Source organism: Colossoma macropomum, unplaced genomic scaffold, assembly GCF_904425465.1.
Source record: "Colossoma macropomum unplaced genomic scaffold, Colossoma_macropomum, whole genome shotgun sequence".
Lineage (NCBI taxonomy): Eukaryota > Metazoa > Chordata > Actinopteri > Characiformes > Serrasalmidae > Colossoma > Colossoma macropomum.
Genome location: NW_023494807.1, coordinates 22453219 through 22480134, shown reverse-complemented (window position 1 = coordinate 22480134; position 26916 = coordinate 22453219). Strand labels below are relative to the sequence as shown.

Here is a 26916-nt window from a genome sequence, read left to right as displayed (position 1 = left end):
ATAGGTGCCTGAGGAAATTAGAATTTAAAAGCAATTTTTATGAGCAGTATGCATGTATTTACTCAGGAAAAGTGCTACACTTAAATAGAGCCATGAACACTCAAAGAAAATGGTTCTATATAGCACCAAAAGGGGTTCTTCTCTTGTTACAGTGTCATATATAACACATTCTCCATCAATCTGAAGAACCCTTTCACGATGCAAAGAACGCTTCAATCATGCAAAGCGTTCTTTGAATGTTCATGATTCTATATGGAACCATTTTCTTTACTAAAGAACCTTCGGAGATCTATCATTTTAGTCTGTAGTATTAAAGTAAACAATTAAAAAAGTAACAATAATACAATAAATAATGATTTTATGTATGTCAATGTTTTTGTAACTCTTTCTCAGCCTCTCCTCATGAAAGTCTAGTGTCATTTTTAATTGTTTGAAAATGGTTCTAGATAGCACCAAAAGGGTTGCAATTTTGACATCATAACAATAGAATAACCTTTTTTTGGTACTATATAGAACCATTCAGAAAGGTTCTATATAGAACCATATACAACATCATAGAACCACAAACACTCACAGAATCATTTGTATGCTTAAATGGTTTTTTTGCATGGTGAAATGGTTCTTCAGATTGATGGAGATTGTGTTGTATATGGTTCTGTATAGAACCTTATTGAAAATGGTTCTATATAGTACCAAAGCATTCTTATTTGTTACAATGTCAAGCTTGTGATAATAGAAGAACCCTTTTTGGTGCTATATAGAACCATTTTCAATAAGGTTCTGTACAGAACCATATACAACGCATTCTCCATCTGTCTGAAGAAGCATTCCACCATGCAAACAACCATTTAATGGTTCTTTGAGTGGCCATGGTTCTATATAGCATCATCATCTTTACTAAAGAACCCTTGAAGAACCATCTTTTTTAAGAATGCTCTGTGCTATTTCAGCTATGCCATGTATTGTTTGGGCAGTAGTTACTTGCTGTATCAGTCATATAAAGCAAAAGTCTTTAAATAAAACAATATGTAGTCGCAGTGTTTGTTTATGTCAGTACGCATGTAAACAGTAAGCAAATCCACTTTAGTATGAGGATTGCCACGTGCACAATAATTAGTATTATCATTATTTTCTATATTGGTCATTATTACTGACATTATCATTTATATTGACAGTAATTTAGAGCATTTAACTACAAATCAAGCAGTGTTTTAGGTTGTTAAAGTCTTGTGCAATATTATATGTACGCCTACCAAATGTGAATTCGATTGTACAGCATATACCTAATTATAATTGCGATAATTTGAATACTGTCAACATGTAATTTGTAAGTAACTAGAAGTGCTTCTTTCAATGTCTTACAGATGTTTCAGAAAGCAAATGCATAGTAGTTTATGTGCCTTTCTGGGCCCTTGAGTCTGCATAGCTTTGACAAATAAAGGCCAGTGTGTTTAAAAATAACATATAAACAAAGGACAGCAAACAGCTTTTGAATAAATCCAGGATACTTGTTTTTGACATTATTTCACCTAATTAGCATCTAAAACTGAACTCCATCATAAAGAGAGCCCCCTTGTGGACCCAAAGTGCATAGCACTAGTCAGTACTTCACCCTGTCTTGAATTCTCCAGCCTATTTAAATTAACTGTGTGCTCCATTAGAAGCCAAACACAATTCATGTTATGTAAATTAAGTAATGAATGCAAACAAGACAATGCTTTTAGTTCCATTTGCATCAGAAAGGCATAAGGTACTGCTCACTAAAATCGCCTGGGTTCAGGCTTTCGCTTCACAGAGAGCAGCAACCCACTCTGCTGGCCCTGGCCTCTGTCTGAAAAACAGCCGTAATTAACATTGTAGCAGCGGAGTTCAGCAGGCCATGGAAATATTCCATTAGTGCTGCATTACCATGTCAATACCTGCTCAGCTCCGCATGCGCTCCTAATACACCTGACCGAGGGCTCTGAGTTTGGTGTGGCAGCCAATCAGAGGCCATTCTGATGACATCACCTGGCCTAATTAAATCAGGGAGAAATTGATGAGCATGATAAAGGCCACTCTTGCAGCTATTACAGTGAATGGGGATGAATGACGCACTGTACTTATAAAGTAATGGTTCCTGAACGGTTCTTGGCTTGGACATGCAGTTCTAGGAAAAACCTTTAATTGGTATAGAACCTTTACGTTACAGGTCCTATAAGAGTTCTTCATGCTCGCACAGCTCATGTACAAAAGAGCAGTATATTGAAAGGTTCTTTAGGAAACCAAAAAATAATAGTAATAATAAAAACGTGTTACTTTTGATACCGTTATTTTTAGGAATGTGTACACATTAACTAAGCTTAATCTTAAGTCTTTTAGTTGGTATTATAGTGATTTCATCAGGATGTATTGATAGCCTTTCTTATACTTAAAGAAGAATTTTTAAAAATGTTTTCATAATTAAATGGTTAAGACAAACTCATTAGAATGGTAGATATGCAGATTAAACATTATTCACAGTGGTAGTGATTGGAACCAGACATTCAAAGCAATTAATACCTCTAAAAGCTAATTCCTAGAAAGTTAATACATAAAATAGTTATGAATATGCTGCCTGATGCCTGTTTAATGATAGTTTTGAGATCAGATTTTGGCTTTATTTATTTAACCCATGGCAGACAGGTTCATGCAGGACATTGTAAGGTAAAATAGCCCCCCAAAAAACATTGTTTTTTACCATGATCAATATTACATATAAAACCTAAGAATACAAGTGTAGGTTCGCTGGTAATTTAAATAAAATGGATAGTAAATAAAATGGCTGGATAGTAAAGAAGATGGCCATATTGGCGCTGTAGACTTCATGACCTATCACCACTACTGTAAGTCTACTGTAAACCTAACCCAGTTACTAAAAATGAACCCTTTCACATCAAACCACTCATCTCATTTACTCCCGCTGTGACTTGTTAAAAAGATGGTAATTGTATGTGGTTATAGTTAAAAACAATAACCATCCCATCCCTAGTTACCATAAGTTGTTTATCATATTATTTGATTATTCTTTTAGCTGCCATTGTTCTGTATTCCTCATGTATATTCTTATTTCTAGGTGGCATGTAAAGCGGTGATGGTGTTCTTCCACTACTGTGTCATGTCTAATTACTTCTGGCTCTTCATCGAAGGCCTGTATCTCTTCACTCTGCTGGTGGAAACCTTTTTCCCAGAGAGGAGATACTTCTACTGGTACACCATCATTGGCTGGGGTAGGTTGCATCTGTTTAGCCTATAAAGGGCCCATATCATGGAAAAGAGTTTGAGTGTAGAAGGTAGAGACTGTTAAACATTCAAAACAAGCTGCAGAAAAAGCCATTCACTGTTTTACAAAAACCAGTGCATTTACATAAATCTGCCTATTCAGTGTGCAGCAGGTCCACTCATTCAAGTTGAAGTTATAAGGGCTGTCTCAGCCTAGAATGAAGCTTCTTCTTTAAAAAAAATGTCAGTACTTTTAGTACTTTTCAGTTGTTGCATTTATTTAGACATATATATAGAATATGATGTTTAGGTTTTTATTCCGTTTGTGCTACAAACTACCTTTTCATACAGGAAAACACGGGACATTATAAATATACTTTACACTTCAGTCGCCTTTTATTGTGATGAAATCTGATGAAATCAATAACAAGCGTTTCCACAGCGCTGTGAATTGCGTTCTGCATGCAGTGCACAGTGCAATAAGAAAGACAGCATGGAGCTTCTTTTATACAGTGATATTAAACACGGTAGCACACAGAAAGCTCCAATTCCACATGCTGATCTATTTTACTAGGACCAGCGTGAACATGCATGCAGACCAACTGCCAGCAGATTTAAAAGTCAAACTGAAATCAGAATATACCTTTTTACCTAGTTAGTTTGTGTGCCTGGCCATACTAAGCACGATTCATTGCAACATAAGATTGAAGGACAACGTTTTTAAATCATAATGTGATGCCAACCTCTAAAACATCTGATTTTTGACCATGTATTTTATTTTTATTTATGACATTTGGCAGACGCTCTTATCCAGAGCAACTTACAGTTTGATCATTTTTACACAGGTAGGCAAAGGTAGTGTTAGGAGTCTTGCCCAAGGACTCTTATTGGTATAGTGTAGGGTGCTTGCCCAGGCGGGGATTAAACCCCAGTCCACAGCGTAGAAGGCAGAGGTGTTACCCACTACACTATACCAACCTCATATCATCGAGAAAACACTCTGAGACCCTCTCTGCATCCAACTTTATCCCCTTTGTATGCCACGATGCAGTTATTGAAAATGTTTGAAAAGTTTTCTGATGTTGATTTTTGTTTTGGCATGTTTCTTAACTTGAAGGGTAATTTGCAGCACAGCACATTGCACCCCCCAGTACTTAACCCTTCCTGCGCAGCCATGTGATCTAAACTAAGCAGACAGAGATGGGGCAGAATTATGTGGTGTAGAGGAGGGTCTTATTAAATGACTGACAGGAGGCCAGTGTAAACCCTGACTAAAGTCCGATGCCATTGCTAAAAACATTTTTTTAAATCATTTTCTACAGATTTTCCAGGTGTTTGTACAAGTAAAAAAAACAACTAATGCACTTTTACATGAGTAAGATTGCTCTGTATGCATACTTGTTTTATTAAATACATTGCTCATGGATAAGAGCGTCTGCTAAATGATGTAAATGTAAATGTAAATGTAGGGTCGTAGCAGATGAATGGATGTTTATTAGATGTTTAAAAGATGTTTAAATAGACGCATTTGGTTGATCAAGAACTGTCACCTTCACTGACCTTGGAACATCTTTGTAGAGATGAAGTGCCGTTTCAGCATTAATGCTACTGTACTGACGCAGTGAATCAGTACCTACAAGAACAAAAAGACTGTTTTTTTTTGTTGTGTTACAGGAACCCCAACCATTTGTGTGACGATATGGGCGGTTCTGCGGCTGCATTTTGATGACTCTGGGTAGGTTTTGTTGCGGCAGACAGAAATGTCCCTTCTGCCTGTTAATTTGGTCCTTTAAGGGGAATTTAAGGGATCGTTGTGAGCAGTTTTGACCTCTGGGAAGACGCTGGTCGTGTTTAAGTGACAAGGATCAGCCTAGCACTGCCTCAATTTGCATTGATTTTCTTTTCTTGGTGCAGCTGCTGGGATATGAATGACAACACTGCCCTCTGGTGGGTGATCAAGGGACCTGTCGTTGCTTCTATTATGGTAAGCCGAACAGCCTCAGCAGCTGAAATCAAATTCTGAGACATGAAATGTTTCTCAACTTTGTGTATTCTTGCTCGGTCATCTTCCACTGCCCGAGTGTCATTACAGTAATCAAGAAAGCAAAGAGCAGTTAAAATATGTTGTGACTTTAGCTAATAAGTACTGTAAATGTGCTGGTGTGGTTCTTGTGTTCACTTAGGCCACAAAGTATGATGTTCAAGTTAAAAAGGCTAATAAAAAAATCACCCATCAGTCAATTTAACTGTAAACAAATTCATGATTGGTGCATCTTTGTTTTTTCACCGTAAACAACAACACAAACAACTCTTCTGTTTTTCATCTCATCAGATTAACTTTGTGCTCTTCATTGGGATCATCATCATCCTCGTCCAGAAGCTGCAGTCTCCAGACGTCGGAGGGAACGAGTCCAGCATTTACCTGTTAGTAAGCCTCTCTCAGTCATCATGGAAACCCAACTCTCTTACACACAGAGACACACACTCCACACAGATAGTATGTGCAGTTCTGACACATCTAAGTGGCTGATCGATAGTGTTTCTAGCATTATTAGTCGCTGACACCCTGCGGTGTCAGGTTTGATGGGAGTATTACAGATGAATGGACGTTCTGCACTGCAGTTACAGCAGCTGCAGACCGCTTTGTAGTTCTGTGAATGGGACTGTAATGTTCCTGGGTCTGTTGTTCTTGGTGATTATGCAGCGTTAGGAAGGACAAACTGTTCTGCTGATTCAGGACCCCTGTGGTGGCAGTTTTCTCCAGAAGGACTGGATGGAAGGAGTTGTAGGTTTAGATTGGCACGTGCTTGTCCATGTGCAGTTGTTGAGATTTTATACAGATGGTTAATATGAGTTGTGCTTAACAGTGTTTCGCAGTTTTTCATATCATTTCAGTGCTTCTTTGAACGAATGTGTTGGGTTCCAGTTTAAGCTTAAAGGAACATTCCAGCATTTGTAACCTAATCTTTACCTGCACATCAGGGGCTTTAGAGAAAGCCTAATGTTTTCTAGGATTTAAACAAATACATGTCTGTAATTTTTAGATCATTTTTATTTTAGAATCATTGTGCTTGTTGTATTTAACAATAACTCTGCATGGATTGTAGTAATACTCTTATTTCATTCTTGAGTTTTGGTTGGAAACAAAATGGTTAAAATTTTGAAACCAATGGAAAATTATCCAGTCAGGATTGTTTTCTCTGTGGTATCTAGGTATCTAGGCCGAGCAGCCTCTCCCATTGGCTAGGAGCTGAACTGAAGGCCTTGCGCATTGTCCACTAATATAATGACAGGAGCGGAGTGGAATCAAATCGTGTTTTGATTTACAATTCAGTCAGACTAATTTAGTGAGAAGAAAATGTCACTATTAACCTACTGGAAGTCCAAGGTATGTCCAGGATATGTGAATCCAGCAAGCAGCCTAATACATTCTTTCAGACGTTAGGAATGTAAAAGAGTCGATGCCAGGACTCTTTACTGGAAGAGTCACTATAGTAAAACTGCGACATACAGGTAAAATATATGTTGTCATGTTACAAGCTTCAAATAGAGCCTGGAATGTCTTTTACAAGTTTCAAATGACAGTGTTTAATCTAAAATGGACAAAAATGTTAATATGCATCAGTGTTGGTTTAGTGCTAACACACTATTAGAAATCCCATAGGGGTAACAGAAATTAGCATTATGGTAGATGTGTTTTTTCTTGCTTGTTTTTTTATTTGCTTATATTTTATATTTGGTCCGAACTGAAGGCCTAGCTGTATTAATCATGTTTTGCCACAGACAGTAAACTTGAGATGTTTCCCTGAATTTAGAAGAGAACAGAAAATCTGTTAACTTGAAGTTCACGTACTTGCTGAATTCCATGAGTTGATATGTGTCTATATAACATGTAACATTAAAACCAACTAACCAGATGTTCGCAGATGTAAAAATTCTAAGAGTATTTATTAACAAAGAGCAGCTGAACAAAAGGTGTGACTAAGCCAGGCCAGTTCAGAACAGCGAAGAGTATAAATACAAACATAACTGAAAAGAGAGGGTCAAATACATGGGTCAAAGCTAAAACAGCACTCAGTCCAAGACAAGCAATACCAAAAGGGGAATTCAAAGACAAGAAATGAGAAACAGGTCATAAACATGGGAAGATAAGAAAAAGAAACGAAAGCTCAGTACATGATGAAAAAAGTTGGCAATACTTTGCAAATAAACTCTACAAAGAGGCAGGTATTTATACACAGAGGATAATGAGTGGCAGGTGACAACAGTTTAATAATCAGGTGATGTGGATCTGGGATGTGGTTCCTGATTGGTTGAGTTCATGATGTGAGAGTCCAGAGAATCATGGGAATTGTAGTGTGTGTGTTTGAGGGAGGCAGGGAGAAGACCCGGAGGCATAACAGAACTACAACCATTACATTCTAACAATAGAGATCTTAGGATGTGACACGAATGAGAGAATGTTTTATCAAAGCTGATCTTATAAACAAGTTTTATCAAACTTTTAAACACAGAGCAACACAGTGAAAAAGCAGCTCAGGTTAGTGAAATTAATTTCCCTTAATATCACTTAAAACAAGTAAAAATACATCTAGAAGTCTGGAAATAAATTAAAAAGGTTTATAGTAAGCTTATATACTGGATATAATGACTATAACATAATCTCACTTGCCACTATACCATTTTTTGCAGTGTAAGTTGGAAGTTGGATCAGGAAGCGTTGTTGGAAACGGCAATGCTCTTTATTCGACAACAGATGCTTACAGCACAAGCAGTACGCTTGGTGGTTAGCCAAGAGACTCTCCCCCTAAAGGGCTAAACAATGGATTTAGATTAGTTTTCAAAATCTGGGTACAATAAATAGCTCACCAACAAAACTCACTGACTAGCTCAAATAACACACATATAACATTGCAGTGCATAAAAGAAATGCTAAACACAGCTAACTACGGCAACATTAAACCTCAGCGGTCTCTGTGCAAATGAGTTAGAGAACCACGCAGGGCTCAAATTCACCACAACACACTACAAACGAAAAATGCAGGAGAATTTCATTCATTTTAGTGTTTGGTTTGGACACACACTATACAGCCAAAAGTATGTGGACGCCTGAAGATCACACATATATGTGAGATTCTTTAATCCAAAGAGAACATCTCCGCTGCTGCAGTGTCCAGTACCGACATGCTTTAAACCACTCCAGCTAACACTTGGCATTGCGTACAGGGGTCTTAGGCTTGTGTGCAACTGCTCAGTCATGTGTAATTCTTGTTCTGATATTGCTTCCAGAGGCAGTTTGCAACTCTGTAGTGACGTATGTAACAGAGGATAGTTGGCGGCCTGCTCTCTGAGTTTGCGTGGAGCTGTTGTTGCTCCTAGACACTTCCATTTCACATTAACAGCACTTACAGTTGTCTAGGGCAGATCTAGCTATGGCAGAAATTTCAGAAACTTGTGGCAAAGGTGGCATCTTAAGACAGTACTGCATTTAAAGTTAATGTGCTCTTCAGAATGACTCATTCTACTGCCAGTGTTTGCCTGTGGAGATTGGCCTCTGTGCTTGATTTTATACGCTTGTTAGTGATGTATGTGGCTGGAACAGCTCAGCTCAATAATGAGGGCCATATAGGATATTTTACAATAATTATGAAAAGATGTGTCAGACATCAAATTGATGCCACAAAATGGATTTTTAGGCTGAATGTTGCTGAAGGCTGCAAACTGTGTATATATGCGTTTATGCGTGTGTGTGTGTGTGTCTGTGTGTGTGTGTTTAGGAGGAGTTGCTTGAATTGTGTTTTGTGTGTGTGCACAGATGTGTGAAAGAGTGTATGTGAGTGTTCTGTCCTAAAGAGGTGTTTGTTGTCTTTGTTGTATTGTCTTTGTCGTGTTTAGCAGCTGTGCACAGAAATGCTTCAGTGAGCCAGCACAGGCTGTCCAGCATTCGTGCAGGATGTCAGAGCTTTCTGCCATCACCCTGTAAGTGTGTGTGTGTGTGTGTGTGTGTGCATGTCTATGTGTCTGTGTGTTTTAATTACCACAAGTGTGAGCGAGTGGGTGTGTACCATCACATTGTCATGTGTTTAAAGTCTTGAGCCCTTGTAATAAACCATCACCAGTACTTTTGTGCTGCATGCATGAGTCCATATGGGATTTCAAATGGCATTGCTGCACACAGCGATCATACACTCATTATGCTGGCTTCCTTTTCCCTTTTTCTTTTCATTGACCTTCCAGCCCAAATAGCATTTTACAGACTGGTTTGTTTTTTTCCAAATGAGCACTAAAAAGCTAATTCTGAAAATCATGCTTAAAAACAATATTTACATTTTACAAGTAAACATAATTTTAAGTATGTTCTGTACTGCAGTTCAAAATATATCCGGTACTTGGCAACAATGTATTAGGTTATTGTTATCAGGAGAGTACAAGATAATATTTGTTGTGCACCAGAAACTGTTTGGTGAGCACCAGATACTGTTTGATTCGCACAAAATAGCTTCTGATGCTCACCAAACAGTTTCTTTTGCTCACCAAATAGTATGTTGTGCTCACCAAACAGTTTCTGGTGCTTACCAAATAGAATCTGGTGCTCACCAAACAGTTTCTGGTGCTCGCCAAACAGTATCCGATGCTCACTAAATAGTTTGTGTTGCTCACCAAACAGTGTCTGATGCTATTTATTTTGTGGTGCTCACTAAATAGTATCTAGTGCTCACCAAACAATGTCTGGTTCTTACCGAATAGGTTTTAGTGCTCACTAAATAGTATCTGGTGCATACCTGATATCTGGTGTGCAACAGATTAAAAAATAAAAAAACATGTCCTTGCAGAGGCTTAACAAACAGTTCCTGGTGCTCACCAAATAGTTTCTACTGCTCACCAAACAGTATTTGGTGTTCCTGATAGTCAAATATTACTTATTTCCTTGATTCAAATGTGTACGTCATTTGCGCATGAATAAAATGTTACATCATTACAGTTTTTTTCCCTTCAGTTTACTTACTTTTGGCAAGAATTGAGTTTATGTAATATATTATATTCATGTGAAACCAATGGACACATTTAAATTAAGTAAAGAAAGTGTTTTTCTTTGGATTTAAGAAAAACTTTGCAAAACTATGCTAAAACAATGTCTCACATGTTAGACACTGTATTTGTAACCATTTCATGTAATTACTTTTTGTAAGATAGTTTCTAGAGGCATTGGATGTCCTGTTGGAGGTTCCTGTCACCACCCCAGTGAACAGTTCTGACTTTTGTTTCTCCAGGATGGAGCACTTCACATCAAACCACTCTGAATGACTTTTTAACATCTTAACTGTTTAATATACATTTAAAAAAAAATAATGGAATTGTACATTAAGAATAACTCAGTCTGTTTGCATTGTTTCCTATGTTTTTACTGAATAACGGTCCTGGATGTAATAAGCCTGGAAATTAAAGGGATTAACAAAGTTACAGACCAAACTTACCAAACTTATCAGTTCCCTTCTCTAACTTAGCTGACCACACCATTCATTGATTACAAATCCATATCCACAAACCAATAGTATTACCAAATAATATGTGTACAGACAAGACAATCTATTATAATTCTATGCTGGTTGAGGGCCTCCCAGTGCCTGAGGCTCCTGGGCATGTGCCCAGTTAACCCAGTTGGTAATCCGTCCCAAATGTAACCCAATTTTAAATTTTGATTTGGTTGTGTGCCTTGCCGTTTCTTGCTTAGTGTCCCAGGCCACAAGGGGCTCAATAAGTATATTTATTTCATTCTTATTAATCACAATATTGGCAGAAAAATAGCTTGTATTTATGAATTTTATGTATATAGACCATTTAGTTTCTATAGATATAGTTGGGAAATTGTAGTGTTATTATTTAGACTTTATTCAATTTTTTACCAAAATGAATTAACTATTAATTTGCATGCAAAATAACATGTCAAGAATGGCCTGCGGGGGAGTAGGACACTGCTTATGATCCCCAAACTTACAGAACTGCCCCTGGTTGCGTGGGCTGATGGATGGGATCTGTTATAAAACTGGAATCCCGCACTGTGTCATCGTGCCTTTGGTGTTTGAGTCCAGTGTGATATTGCAGTATGTTTAGCGATATCACTCCAGTCTGGAGGATATCGTCACATTCTGTAACACTTCATTACAGCAGCATCGTTTTTGTTGTGCTGATTACGTGATTTGAGTCTGGCAGTGGACTGATGTGCCAGACGTTGTGATGTGTGTTTCCAGGAGGCTGGCCCGCTCCACCCTGCTGCTCATCCCTCTGTTTGGCATCCATTACACTGTGTTTGCCTTTTCCCCTGAGGACGTCAGCAAGAGGGAGAGACTGGTGTTCGAACTGGGCCTCGGATCTTTCCAGGTAAACCAAACACGCTACAGCCTCTCCTTCATTTAGTGTAATTAATATACAGTCGTGTGCAAAAGTTCAAACAGTTGAATAATAAACAGAAAACGTGTTTATTATTCAAAAATAGCAAAAGGGAAATCAGTTTTCGTATCAGATGAGTAGCCAGTGCTGCCTCTTCAGATGAGCTAATGAGCTAACACTAAAGCTAACCAGTGCAATGCTGGATGCTGATGAGGACTCGTCTTCTACGCAAAGTCTTTGCTCCTCATTGGACGATGTGCCAAAATGTTAGTTTGTCAGTAATATATTTTCATTGTTTCTGGACCTCACTAATATCAGCTAACATCAGTAGTTAGCATAGTTAGCAAAGCTCCTTCAGAGCCAGATATGCAGTCTGTCTCCTCAGTCACATCTTTAGCAAAGCGCTCACGTTAAGGCACTCATGTTTCATAACAGCAAATATATTATACACTGATCAGCCATTACATTACATTTCCTTGTTTCTCCACTTATCGTATAGCTGCACCTTATTGTTCTGCAGTTACAGACTGTAGTCCACCTGTTGCTCTGCAACAGCTACTTTGTTAGCCCCCTTTTACCCTGTTCTTCAATGGTGAGACCCCTCAAAAGCCCCTACACAGAGCAGGTATTATTTGGGTGGTGGATCATTCTCAGCACTGCAGTGACACTGACATGGTGGTGGTGTGTTAGTGTGTGTTGTGCTGGTATGAGTGGATCAGCGTCCTGTGACCTCTGATGAAGGACTTGAGGATGACTAACACAAACTGTGCAGCAACAGATGAGCTACAGTTCCTGACTTTACATCTACAAGGTGGACCAACAAGGCACGTGTGTCTAATAGAGTGGACAGTGAGTGGACACAGTGTTTAAAAACTCCAGCAGCACTGCTGCATCTGATCCACTCATACCAGTGCAGCACACACAAACACACCACCACCACCACCATGTCAGTGTCACTGCAGTGCTGATAATAATAATACCTGCTCTGAATGCTCAAACTAAGAAGTGCTAGCTTTTATCCATTGTGAGCCACATTACTGCTTTTGAAAGAAAAACTTTCCCACAGTGGACATTAGTGGACATTAGAGGCCAATGAGTGATGCAGTGTCTTACACAGAGACTGTTATTTCTAACTGCTATGTCACTTTCCATTATGAATAAAATTCCCACAGTCATGCTACGCAGCGCTGGGAACATTGTAGCACCTCAGACATTTATTAAACGCACTGAGACCAGCAGATCCATAATCGCTGACCACTGGTTAACCATATTCTCACTCTGATTCTCTCTAGGGGTTTGTGGTAGCTGTGCTCTACTGTTTCCTGAATGGAGAGGTAAGCCTCTATAATGTCTTTAATCTATGCCTGTCTTCAATAAAGTTAAACATACAGATGTTTTTTCATGTGCATGCAGCATTGGTCTAAAATTGTAATCTATTTAGATTTGTTCTCAGATATGAATCTTTTAATATATAAATACGCCAAATATTATGATCTTTGTCAGTGATGAAGAAGATGAATCATAATTTGTCAGGTGGATAATTGCACTGAACTCTATTAAAGAAATACTCCAGTGTGTATCAGCCTAATCTTTATTTGATGCCTCTGTAGCATGCAGGCGGTGTACTGGTTGAAATTCTTCTTTCAGGTATAAGTTTTGTTATAAACGTTATACAGTTACGCCACAAATAAGCGCAGATAACGCAACATACAAAGAGTGCAAACCACACTAACTTTAGATGAGTGTCACCCACTACTATGGTCGATTAACACAGACAGGGATGCAGGAAGTGGGGGGATCAGGATTGCAACTGCCAAATACAATAATAATAATAAAACTTTATAATAATTTCAGCATAGTAAAGACCCATGTGTGCTTGTTTTAGAGTGAAGTTTGTATTTTTATATTTTATTTTACTATATTTTTTTAATCTGCCACAGTCTTGCACTAAGTGAACGCTTACTTTTATTACAGTAAGCCGTCAGCTGTTGGCCGCTTTAGTGCCGTGTTGCTAACGCACGCAGGTTGAAGAGCACAGAGAGAAAGTCTGTGCAGTGTTATAGGCCAGTTCTAAGCCACGAAGCAGGCTAGAACTGTTTTTTTAAACTTATAAAATCATTAAGCTATTAACCATTATTTCTCCTGCTCTGTGTGCGTTCCGGTGTTATATCTCAAGCATGGCTGTGAGCATGACAATCCGTGCCACATGTCAACAATCTGATTGGTTACCGCTCTGCTCATTTGCATGAAGTTTGGCCAGAACGAGAGAACAGAGTGATAATGTGCGTCAGTTTTTTGAAGTGTCAGTTATATGTATATATTGTCATCTCTCGCCTCATTATAGCACTGTATAACACTTTCTGGTGTAAATTAGCAAAACAGTAAATAAAAATAAAATGGCAGATCATTTTGCGTGATGTCATAGTCCTAAGTTTTTTTCTTTAATTTGTTCTTGAGAAAGGTTTTAACCCTTGTGTAGTGTTGATGTTGTTACTCAGTGGTTTGGTGGACCCACTGCAGTACAGCCATAACAATTTATGTTAAAGTACCAGATGTTTAAATATTACAATTGGCCAGCGTAGGGTTCTCCTTTAGCAGCTGTAGCCAGTCAGCAGCCTGTCCATGTTGTCCACCCTCACACACACACACACACACACACACGCTCATATATATAAACACATGCACACACAGACACACTGTGTTGGTGAATGAGGCCCATAGTTCAGTTCAAATATATCCTACTTAAAATATCAGCACCCCCAACGTAAACAACCTTTCTGTGTCCCTGAACATAGACGGAAATTCTGACATATGAGCAAATGGACAACTGCTGGATTCTATCAGTAAATGTTTAGGCAAAACATGTTCTGTACAACACAAATGCCTTTTTTAATGAAAAGTATTTGTAATTAAACTGTACATCTGTAGAATTTGTTCTTTCAGAGATTAGTTTTCCTGAGGGAAGAATTGGTATCAGTTCGTTACTAATGTACTGGTATGGGCAGACTTTTGACCAGCTCCACCTGGTTGCCATTAACACCAGAAAACCTTAGGGATGGCAAATGAAAGCTGGATAACCTTCATGGTACCACCTTACAATACGATTACCCTTATAAATAATGGTTTAAAATGAGTTTATTAATGGTTATTAAAAATTATGAATAAGTGGTTACAACACATAAATAAAAGGGGCAACAGTGACCTGTTGCTTGCCAGTGAGCCCACATTCATTAAAGCTCAGATCTTACTGCTTAGTTATCTCACTTTATCTTTTCATTCAGTCAGCCTTAAACCTGTCAGCTTCATCAGATATTCATATTTATCAAATATAGTAGGTTACTGTTGCCCTATATGTTGTAACTGCTTATTAATGATTTTGAAAGGGCCCATCTTGTATTTAATTTCCACTTATAACATTTGTGCTTTATGTACCAAAAATGGTCATACTTAGTTTTCATATGACCATTTTCCCATCTCTATCCCTTACAAGTAAACAGGCTGTTTTTGTTACTGTTCCTTTAAGATTGATATATGTAAATTAGCCCCGATTTAAGTTCCATTCAAAATCACTTGAAGTGATTGGAAACACTCCTTATAACTTCAGCACGAAAAGGTAGGACTAAAATGCTGTAGGAATGAATAAATGGATAAATGTAAATGAATAAATGGATAAATGTAAATGAATAAATGGATAAATGTGAATGAATAAATGGATAAATGTAAATGAGTTGGTTCTTGTCACATCACAGAAACAGTTAATTCCAAATTGCCTGTTTTTGCAGTTTAGTTTCCATACATGGACTGCATGGACTGGGTCATGAATGGTATGTTTAGAACATTAACAGTGTTTACATATTACTTAAAGCAAGGGAAGTGTGGTTTATTACCTAATTAATAACCATCAATAAACTAATTTTAAGCCATTTATAAATCCTTTATAAGGGTAGTCTTAGTGTAAAGTGGTACCAAGTTCATAAAACCTGCTTTTTAAGACATTCTCTCATGCCCCTCATATGCTTGTACTTTTGAATTTATGTTATACAGCCACGTATTAGTATTTCGGAATTCAGTAACTGGCCCAATGGCTTCTGTTAGAAGTCAATTCCGAGCCAATGGCTTTTCATTTCTTTTGTAAATACATGAAAATATGTTGGAATGACATTGCAATCAGCAACATACTACAGATGCAACAAATAGTGATTCAGTTGATAAACTCTGGAGTATTCCTTTAAGTCACTTTCCCCTCTGTGATGCATTAGAGAACACTTTAGGCAGTGACCTGTGTTGAGAAATGGGAGTGATATCAGGGCAGGTGGGAGAGCGCGTGTACCCTTACAGCTGAGTCCATTAAAAAATGACCTTTTCAAGTTTCTGCCTGAAGGTGCAGTCGGAGATCAAGAGGAAATGGCGCAGCTGGACGGTGAACAGGTACTTTGCTGTGGACCTGAAGCAGCAGCGTCACCCTTCGCTAGCGAGCAGTGGGGTGAACGGGGGCACGCAGCTGTCCATCCTGAGCAAGAGCAGCTCGCAGATCCGCATGTCCAGCCCCCAGGCCGAGAGTGCCAATCTCAACCTGCCCACCTGAGCGCCTGATTGGCTGCGCCCAACGTGACTCCTCCCCCAAAAGCCCGCCCCTCCGATCCAACCGACTACAGCCAGGACAGTGTAGGGCCTTTAAGCGCTACTTACTGATCTCTTTCAAGTAAAGAAACAAATCAATAATCATGATACCTAAAATTGTGAAAATACATATTTTATGGAGAATGCTAATAAAAGTGTCAAAAAATCTCAGTAAGATTCACACCAAGGATATACTTTGGAGCCAAACGTGTGCTCAGGCTTTAGGAAAACAGCAGTGCTTTCTAATAGTAATCCAATTTTTGTGGAGATTTCTGCCAAATAGCACTCCGAAAATTGAAGGCAGTACAGTTTCAGTCATATTTATTGCATATTTTCAGCATTTTCCTCCTTCTCATTGGCAGCCAGTTTGACTGGATGGACAGAGCACATCCGACTACCTATAAACGTTCAGAGTGTAATGAAACTAATGCATTTCATGAGTAAGTACTACTGAAAATGACCCTATTACATTCATGATCTTTCCCAGAAAGATCAACTCCTACATCATGTGGATTCGGAAACAAAGTGCAACAAAAATAGCAAGATTAACAAATAAATAATACGATTTATAAATTTTTCAGCGTTTCAACCATTTTTCATCAAAACCAATTGTAAGAAGTGCCAAAAATATGATTATTTTGATATTGTCTTATTTCCAGGCCATGGTGTTTATCAAAGTGACCATTTAAAAGAAATCAAATATATTTCGCATCGCTTGTATAAATGCCTAATGCCGAAGCTGATTACTGTTGGAATCTACAAAGAGGTTGTAAAATGTATTTTTTTACAATCAGCCGCAAGTACAGAGTATGTCAACAACATGAAGACTCGTGAATTAGCAACTGAATTCATATAAATGTAGTTTATGTATTTATCTATCTTTTGTTGGTAGATTTTTTTAGGTCAACACTGCAAATTCAATTCTCTAGAAAATATCAGCATCTGATGTAAAAGTCCTTAAAGGGGCACTCTGGCCAAAAAGAAAAGTTTAGCCATTGGTTCATCTGTTGTAAACATGCCTACCTGTATCCTAAAGCGGTGCCGTAGGAGTATCTAGAGTGAGATTTTCTGGTTTTAGTAATAGGAAACCCATCTCCTGATGATGTATCTTGAAGGTGGGAGGAACCTGAAAAGGTACAACTGCTTTGGGTTGGATACCTGAGGGTGGGCCGCGAGGAAGTCTGTATTTATTAGCCTCTACATCGGTGGCTCTGCCAGCAGTCAGGATTTCTTTATCACTGTGGGAGGATTTCTAATTGTGTTTGCGAAATGCATTCTGGGTATTGTAGTGATAGATGAAAACGCAAAAAGGACCGAAAATCATGATCTGATGAGGGGTCTGAAGCTGTGAAACAGAATGTGATATAATATGACAAATTACCTATTAAAGGCTTGTTTTAGGCTGGAATGCCCCTTTAAAGATGTAATGGTAAGAAATTCTAAGGTTATTTTGACGAGCGCAGAAATATTCTCAAATTCTCAATAAACAAGGAAGCCAAACTTCGGACAGAGAAAATACTGACGTTAAAATGTATCGTGTTAATAAGTTGTAATGTTTATGGTACTTGCATATGAGAAGTTGCCTCATTGGTGTATTTCAGAACAGAAAAGAAATGACAAGAAAACAAATGTTAAATAGATTCTCTGAAAGAGGCCCTAAAACATCTTGTTTTGTGTTTTACTAACTCTTGAAAGTGCCTATTGGTCAGAAAATATAAATAGTTATACTAACATTATAATATAAAAAATATTATTACGCTAACGTTTGACTTTGACATTGAATTGTATCTCACAAATGCGCTGTTGATGTCTTTCAATTTAAATTCAAAAAATCTTCTTCTCCTGAGATATTAGAACAGTGCTCTGTTGCTAATATAGAAAGCCAGCCGTGGTGCACAATGGACTGTGAGAATGTTCAACTGCAAATAAATCAATTTTAGGGCTAAAATGTTTCAAGTGAATGAAGGGAAAATTGATTCTCGAACCCTTTATAAAATACGGTTTGATGTCAATATATTCACGTAACCAAAACTCTGCTGACAATCACACTGGCATTTTTTTCAGATTTTTTATTTGATTTTTTTGTGCGACAGAAACATCAGCAGGTGATCGAGATATACCTTGATGTATTTAATTGTATTTCTATTTTTATTTTTTTTATTTTATTTCTTCACTCAGTATGAGGTCATGACCTCTGATGTCAGAAAAAAAAAATATGTATAGAACATTAGCACACCTGTACCGGTCATCGTTCTGTGAATTCGAATGGATAAAACGTCATGTGCAATATATTTGTGCTTTTACTGCAGACGCTAGTGGATTATGGGTGCTGGTCAAGGAGGTTGCTCTTTTGTGGCTTGCCATGTTTCAGTGATTGTCCTGTAACTGCTTCGTATAATTCTGGTCTCAGACAGTTTTTAATCTGTCGATTAAGAGTTGAGATTTATTTTTGTTTCGTGTGTGGCGAACGTCCACAAGAGTCGTTAAGGTGCACACAGTGGCAAATGTGTAAAATACTTCTCTGCATACTGCAAGTTAATGCTTTGCTTGGTCTGAAGATTAATGCAAATATTTTACACTTTAATCCAATTCAGCAAACAAAGCAAACAACACAGCATACAGGTTTAAGGACATTGTATCTTTTAAAAAATCAATGTGATATTCATGTTCACAAATGTTGTATCTTAAAAGAATACTGTAGCATTTTTCATCCTAACCTCTACAGCATGTGCTGCATCTGTAGGATACGGTGTTTTCCTGTATTTGGTAAAGAGCTGAAAACGTTGATTTGATACATAGTTACAATAGAAGGCTACACACTTAAAAATGATGGTTCTTCAAGGGTTCTTTAGTAAAGAAAATGGTTCTATATAGAACCATGAGCACTCAAAGAACTCTTTGCAGGATTAAAGTGTTTCTTGCTTCGTGAAAGTGCTCTTCAGATTGATGGAGAATGTGCTGTAGATGTTTCTGTATAGCACCAAAAAGAGTTCTTCCATTTGTTACGGTATCAGACTTGTTACAATAGAAGAATCCTTTTTGGTGCTATATAGAACCCTTTTCAAAAAGCTTCTATATAGAACTATACAGCACATTCTCCATCAGTCTGAAGAACCCTTTCATGATGCAAAGAACGCTTTAATCATGCAAAAGGTTCTTTGAGTGTTCATAGTTCTACATAGAACCATTTTCTTTACTAAAGAACCCTTGAAGAACCATAATGTTTAAGTGTGTAGGGCTATAGTCAAGACCACCTTTGTCAAGTCCAAGACTATGACTAGTCGAGATTGAGTCAAGACAGGTCTAAAGGGGGCTGAGACTAGGTCAAGACCAAGTCCAAATAAAAGTGGGACCACATCAAGACTAAGTCCACATGAAAGTGACACCACGCCCAGACCGAATCTAAATGAAAGTGCGACCACATTAAGACCAAGTTCAAATGAAAGCGAGACTATGTCAAGACTGAGTCCAAATCAAAGCGAGACTATGTCAAGACTGAGTCTAAATGAAAATGTGACCACGTCAAGACCGAGTCCAAGTGATAGCGAGACTGAGCCAAGACCAAAACCCAAGAAACAGGGTAATCTTCAAGACCAAGTCTTAACTAGCCTTTATCTCCTTCCAGTACGAATTACCATAAATATGTAAAGCAAGGATCTTCTTCAGGCAACAACACCCGCTCTTCCACCTACAAACACAAAAGTAATATGGATTGAAAGTTTTTTGGCATTCACTGTGTGTGGAATCCAACCACTGTGCGCACTAAATTAATTGAACTAATGGCATCAAAATGATATCAGGGTATCTTATGCTTTTTTTTCTGACAAAGATAAAAGCCTTTAAGTTAGCAAAATTAACTGCTTCAAAGAATTCTGCCACTCATTTGACATCAAGAACCTTTCCCTTTCAAGAATATGGAACTGTTCAGAGGTTATTTCTCACCGTTGTTCACATTGAATGGATAAATAGATTTTACATGAAACTATTTACATTTCTATCAAATTACAGCAACAAGGTTCAGCTCTGTTTGCTGCTGAGGTTAAGTAAAGCTGCTAAAGCTCTGCTTTGGTTCAGTCCAGTCCCCTTTAACCCCCCTACTTAAAATCCAGCATGGACCAGCATGCATTCCATGCTGATATGGTCTGCTTTAGCTAGTCACCCAGCATGGTCTTGCTGGTTGACCAGCATACCAGCATCCAATATACAGCATATCCTGGTTTTTCTGGTGACCAGCATATTAACTACCATTGCTGCTGACCGCCATACCAGCATCCAAAACACAATATATGCTGGTTTTGCTGGTGACCAGGCATGCTGTTTTTTTTTTGTTTTTTTTTCCAGCAGGGCCCCGAGTGTGAGTCAGTGTGCACTGGTGACAGTTGAAAAAAAAGAAAATAGATTTTTTTAACTGTAGCTGGGACTTGGTTGAGACAGGAAAATAAATCTGGCAAGCAACTCTGGAGCAACACAGTAAAAAGTAGTTCAGGTTACTTTTGAATTCAGCACCTGCCTATTGGATTCTCTTATGTGTTTGTGTTGAGTCAGTTTCTGTTCTTTTCCAAGTACAAACAGATTAATGCTCATTATAATTAACCTGTGCTACAGATGTATCAGATAGAGATGAGGTTGAAAAATGATGGAGTATTCCTTTAAAGAGGAATTCGACCAATTTTACAATATTTCTTCATAATTAAATGGTTGAGATATAAACAAAGTTATTCACAGTGGTTTGATGTGAAATCGTTCACTGGTTCAATGATGGACTCGATTTATTTATAGTGGTGCTGATAGGAACCAGGGGTCACAGTGTCTACAACGTAAATATAACCATTTTATTTACTATCCAAAACTACCAGTGAATCTACACGTCTTCTGAGTTCTTACAGTTCTTGCATGCATGTACGTTGGTATAAAATAGTGATAAATCTGAAAAAGTAGCAGCAGTTTTCTTTGGCTTTTAACACTCTCTTATGTCAAAACTACAGTAAGACATTGTCTCAGGCAGCAGACAGCGTATTCATAACCATTTTATTTAATCACATCATACGTCTGGCTCCTAGCACTACCATTGTAAAGAAATGTGAGTTGGTAAGTTTCAATAAAATGGAGCATTTCACTTCCAAACACTGTGAATGACTCTATTTACATCTGAACACGTTTCATTATGCAGAAACTTTGAAAAATGGGTGGAATTCCCCTATTGAGTATTCACTACAGGAGAAGAATTTACAACATACAAAGAGTGTACAGAGAGAGATCAGACAGTTGTTAGTCACTGAGGTCATATGACATTTCCTGAACTAGTTTCAGATCATGTATAGAATGTACAGTGAGAAATACAATATGTTAGTGGGGAGGGGTGGCTATAGACGTTGTGTGCCTGCATGAAAACGATAAAAAAAAAAAATTAAAAAAAAGAAGAAGAAAGAAAAACATAAATCTGCTGCTTTCTATGTTCTTGACACCAGCTGTCATTCTGAGCACAATGAGCTCAGAAGGTAACGACCATGTCTCAAAGCTGTTATAAACCAGTGTCAGCTGTTGAACTGTGTGGATGTGTGTAATACATATGCCTGCCACTAGGTGGTGTTGTTTTGTTATCTTTCATCACTGTGCTAGCCATGTAGAGACCGCAGGATTGTGGGAGCTTTCGGTTGGTATATAATGGAATCTGAGCAGGCCCCACTGGGTCTCTACATGGGCTTCAGATGGATTCATCGTAGAACAGACTAGTGGACTAGTTGTACTGTGGACTCTTTTGAACCCTGAATGTATTACATGAGCTGAATTGTATTGTATTTTCCAGCTAAGCTGTTGTGTATCATTAGCCTGCCTTTTTTCCTGCTTTCATGTATAACAAAAGGTCCTTGTTGAACATTTTTTCTACATGTTGAATTCCATTGTTGACAAAAATGACTCTGGTATTTCTGGTGTTTGTGCCAACTTTTTGTAATTCTATGTGAATTTTTATTGTCTGCTAAGGAGTGTTAGCGTGTTTGCCTGAGAGATACAGATGTATTCGGAGATGAGGAAAAGATGAGTTCATTGTAAATGGCTATTGTTCATAACTTTGGGGAATACGCAACACTTTAAATGTCGAATCAACCTACATTCAGAACAGAGACACTGATGGTATAACATTCTTTGAGAATATATATTTATTTCTTTGTAAAAGTGCCAAAATATTCAATAAATAGGTGAATCTGTGATGGATGTTTTGTATTATCACATCAAGACTCTCTCACATACACATATTTTATAGCACTGTATCAGTAGTGTTAAGATTCCAGTTCTGTGTTTTCTTATGGTTTCTGTTGAAGGTAATGAATCATTAACCTTTTACTGCATGAGTTATGAAATACACATGAAAAAAAACGTGATTTGTCATATTGAAAATGACATAATTCATTGAAATATATATATATATATAACTTTTTTTAATGAAAAAAGATGATTTTGGGGATACTTTGCATTTTGTTGCCACAGGGCAACAGCATGCAACAGTGGAACTATAATGCATATACTGGGAGTAAACCAACACACTGCCTGCCATTCATTATTCAGAGAAGGAAAAAACATCATGTGTTCTGGAGATTGTAGTTGCCGTTTCTTATGCTGTTGCCATACGGCAACAATTATACTTTGTCACTGCATACAAGATCAATACAATCTAAACTGGTTTCATTTATGAAAAAGAAGTGTCAACCTCCCCCAGATTGTGTTTAGCTTGTTTTCTTGAGATTGTTTTATGAATATTGAATTTGAACTTGAGTGTGTTTCAGAGGCCTGGCCTCTCCAGATGTGTGGCGTGTGGGTGAAAACTTGAGGTGAGTGACAGAAGGTGTGATGCTGGGATAAACTGGTAATTTGCACATCTGTTATCCACTAAAAGTCTTTATTATCAGTTTACTTTTGTGTGGAATTGAGAACAAAATCCACCTTCATCTAGGGGAAATCAAGGAGAAAGATCTGCTGTGTTCTTTCTCCAGCCCACCACATCCCTCTCATCATCTATGTTATTCAGGGGAACATTCACCTACTCCTCAAACTTCAGAGCTATTCCAAATGCAGCTAACGCTACAAGAAAGAGCGCAAGAGAGCGAATGTGTGTGCATGAGAGAGAGATTGCAACAGAGAAAATGTGAAAGTGCACCAAATCTACTATCTAAAAAAATCACTAATTAGAAAACCCAAGTGTCAAAACTAACCCAATGCTGCACATGAAAACTCGTCCAAACCCAGCCTGAAACCTGATATTCTGTCAGGTAGCAGACCTCTAGTCCAGACTGCACCAGGAAGGCAGATAAAAGCATACCATACTACACAGAAACCCTTCAGTTTCCCAAAGAAAAAGAAAATAAATGACTTTTATATCTTAGTCAGGCAAATAATGTTAAAAAGTAATTGTTGCCATGAGGCAACGCCATGCAGTAAAGGGTTAAAGCCTTCATTTATTTCATTTTTTGTAACGTATAGTAAAAGCACTACCTTTTTTACCAGTAAGTACAACTGATGTTAGTACCATATAATTGCTACACATCATAAGATCATTATTTTCTTTGACATTTTGCATGGATGGTTTAAAAACAATGTCATTATGCTTTTTCTCAGCACTGAGATGTTAGTTCTCTAACCTACAGCCTGCTAATCCTAATGAAACACTGCAATATCTTACAGATACTGAGGCTGCACTGCAAAAAGTATTATCTTGGTAAGTAAAACCTTTCTAAATGTAGGCAACAAATCTAACATTCCTCATTATGAGATTGCAGCAGGAATGATAAGATAAAATGAATAAGATTATTCTACCTATTTCTTGGAAACACTGTCATAATTAGAATGATATATACATTTCCTACATTTAAGCTTTGTTCATGTACCGAGATATCATTTTTTGCAGTATGACATATTTATAAATGTCTTAAAGCAATGATGAAAAATGTAGAAAGGGTGGATATCACAAAATTCATAATGTAAACTGAAAGTTGAATATCTTGCACATGTATATTTTACAGTCTGTGTGCTCCAGTTGGTTTTTAGTTTTCAGTAGTTTCCTGCAGTTCACACAATTCGTAACTTGGACGTAAATTACATTGCACATAAGCACAAAACTGCAAAGTTCAAAGCTGACCGGTCTATGCTACAATCCTAGTAATTCTAGTTACCTGATAGTATACAACATATACAACATATACATTTATATTTGAGTGTTTACGCATTAAATGTTGATTTCTTCTGCCTTTATGCGCTGCACTGTTACGACCTACACAGCGTGCTGAACCGTCATGTCCATAACCGAAACCTTCAGGGCTGCCAAAAACAACTGGCTGCAAATTATAGCAGAAAGTAGGGGTTCAAACCCAACCAGACGCAATTAACGGGAAAAACGTTTTTTCACAGGAACGAGGCGCCTCAGAACTTTTTGAATATTAACTACACTACCGACTTCAAAAGAGCATTTGCGACATTAATCATTGTGTGACGTTAACCAGACGCTGGATCTGAAGCTCTCTCTAGCTTGCCTCCAGTGGTGCAGCATGGGACACAGAATGGGGTTTACAGGCTCAGGCTACATGCTCTCATCTCTGGGACCAGGCTGATGCACAGGCTGCCCCTAAATAGAACAAAGTCATGGAGCTGTAAATTTCATTTACTCACAGCAGTCGGTTGCAGCAGACAATCTACTTGGATATTGGGGAGAATAGTAATTAGCATTAAGCTTTAAGCAGACAAGTCTGGCAGCATTTGATGTGCATTAATAATGTGGGTTGGCTTTGTTTAAACACTGCAGGATCCTTTGGTACAGAACATTTGAAGCAGTTCTCATGCCTGATGCGTCTTCGCGTTATTAGTTTCTGTTATCTTCTGGTTGATGTCCTCTGGACTGGAAGAAATAGCGGTTCTCGAGCTGGATTAGTTTTGCCTGGGGAGGTGCTGTAGTTATTACCAATGAGATCTGTGATTTTAATCCAGTACGAATCTGCCATGTCCATAGTGTTCTGCTAAGTGATAATTATTAAATGCATGTAAGTAAACCATACATATACTGTAACACTGCTGTTGTCAATTCACAGAAATAGAAGGTAAATTCACAAAAAACAAATAATCACTGTTATTTTACAGACATTTGCATTTATTTCAGTGGTTGATTCTGTTATTGTTATGGTAAAATACTGTATGTCAGAATAACTAGTTGAACTGGTGAAACTGTTGAACTATAGTAAAAGGCTGTATTTCTAAGACATTAAATTACTGTAATTTTACAGATTTTTACCATCATTGAGAAAACATACTTTTGCTGTTTACTAACAGGTTAACTGGCACCCCTGTTGCCAGACCTTTTAGGGTTAGGCTAATGCTTATCTTACCGCTGAAGTAAATGTCCTAGCTATGAGGTTTAAATCCAGCCAAAATAATTTGAGGAAGTAACACGGATATTTTATGTCGTATGAATCAGCCAGTCAAATAACTTACAAATCACTTTACTACCTCCTCTCGTAAAACTAATCCAGCTCAAATTTGGCTTTAAAAATGCATATTTGTTTCAGATTCATTCGACTTGAGTTAACTGCAGCTTAACTGTGGCTTAATTAGCATAATTAGAAAGAAACATCTACACCTATGACACGCTTTGGTCAGGAAACATATGGATTCATTTGTTTGCATGTGAAAGATTGCACTGTTAGGGCAGATCCAGTCTAATTGTTTGTTGCACAAAAGAAAAAGCTAACAAGCCAAAGTTAGCTATTAAAACAGTAGCTAAGATTAGCATAGTTGCATTTTTTGTGGTTGTTTTTTCCAGCGTGCCTCAATTAGCTACACCATCAAACATTTAACTGGGAACTCAAACACTGTGGTTGTCTGATATGAACACTTACTTTCACAAAAATGTAGGTGCACACTACCATGTCCCATCAGGTTAAACAGGGTTTTTTACCTTTCTATAAAGCTTGTTCTTATTGAGGGAGGCTTGCAGGGTCCTGGAAACCCCCCCATAAAAGAGACAAAATTGGACTGGCCAATATTGGACTGGCCAAAATTGGACTGTAAACTTAGTCTGAATTACCATACAATCTTGTGCACCGAGACAGATCACTCCGGTGTAGAACTGAAGAAATTTAAAGCTTCTAAAGAAGTTTAAAGCTTTTAAAACATCTCAAACCGCCAAGAAACGGCACCTAGATACCTTCAGGTCAGCAACAGCCGTGAAGACACTGAGAAAATAAATATTGTTATCAGCCATGCCAGAACCCAACTAGTCTGCTTTTGTTAGCAAAGAGTTTTCATTTTAGGCAGTGTGAGAACATGTGATGGTTACACTTCACAATAGCCTACATGTATCTTTGCCACACATAACCAGAATTTCATCCACTGAAATGTAATTTGGTTTTACATCTTACATGACCCTCCAAACCTGCCTGCTATCAACTACTGCTGGGAGTCGGCAAGTGCCGTCATGGATAGACACCAAATATCAGCACTGGTGTTCATGCCTTCGTTAAAAATAATGGATATGAACTGAAGAGAATCCTGTGAATACTTGTGACAAACTACAGAGGTAAACATCACAAAATATATTGTGATAGTATCACCCACTGCCTGGGGACCCCCAAGAGCTCTGCCAAACCAAGAGCATAGGTCAGTAATCCTTTAGGAACCCTCACAAAG

General features: G+C 37.9%; 1 protein-coding gene across 2 annotated transcripts in view; it reads left to right on the top strand.

Moving 5' to 3' along the window:
- The window catches only part of adcyap1r1a (adenylate cyclase activating polypeptide 1a (pituitary) receptor type I), a 58409-nt gene extending 41746 nt beyond the window's left edge, over positions 1 to 16663 (top strand). The window contains exons 9-16 of one of the 2 annotated variants that reach the window (XM_036556655.1): positions 3095 to 3248; positions 4915 to 4975; positions 5155 to 5224; positions 5573 to 5664; positions 9136 to 9219; positions 11490 to 11619; positions 12921 to 12962; positions 16010 to 16663. In XM_036556655.1, the coding sequence (XP_036412548.1) occupies positions 3095 to 3248; positions 4915 to 4975; positions 5155 to 5224; positions 5573 to 5664; positions 9136 to 9219; positions 11490 to 11619; positions 12921 to 12962; positions 16010 to 16213 (837 nt within the window). In that variant the 3' untranslated portion in view covers positions 16214 to 16663. The remainder of the gene's footprint in view (positions 1 to 3094; positions 3249 to 4914; positions 4976 to 5154; positions 5225 to 5572; positions 5665 to 9135; positions 9220 to 11489; positions 11620 to 12920; positions 12963 to 16009) is intronic. The other variant, XM_036556657.1, reaches the window with a different exon arrangement.
- The last annotated feature ends 10253 nt before the right edge of the window (positions 16664 to 26916 follow it).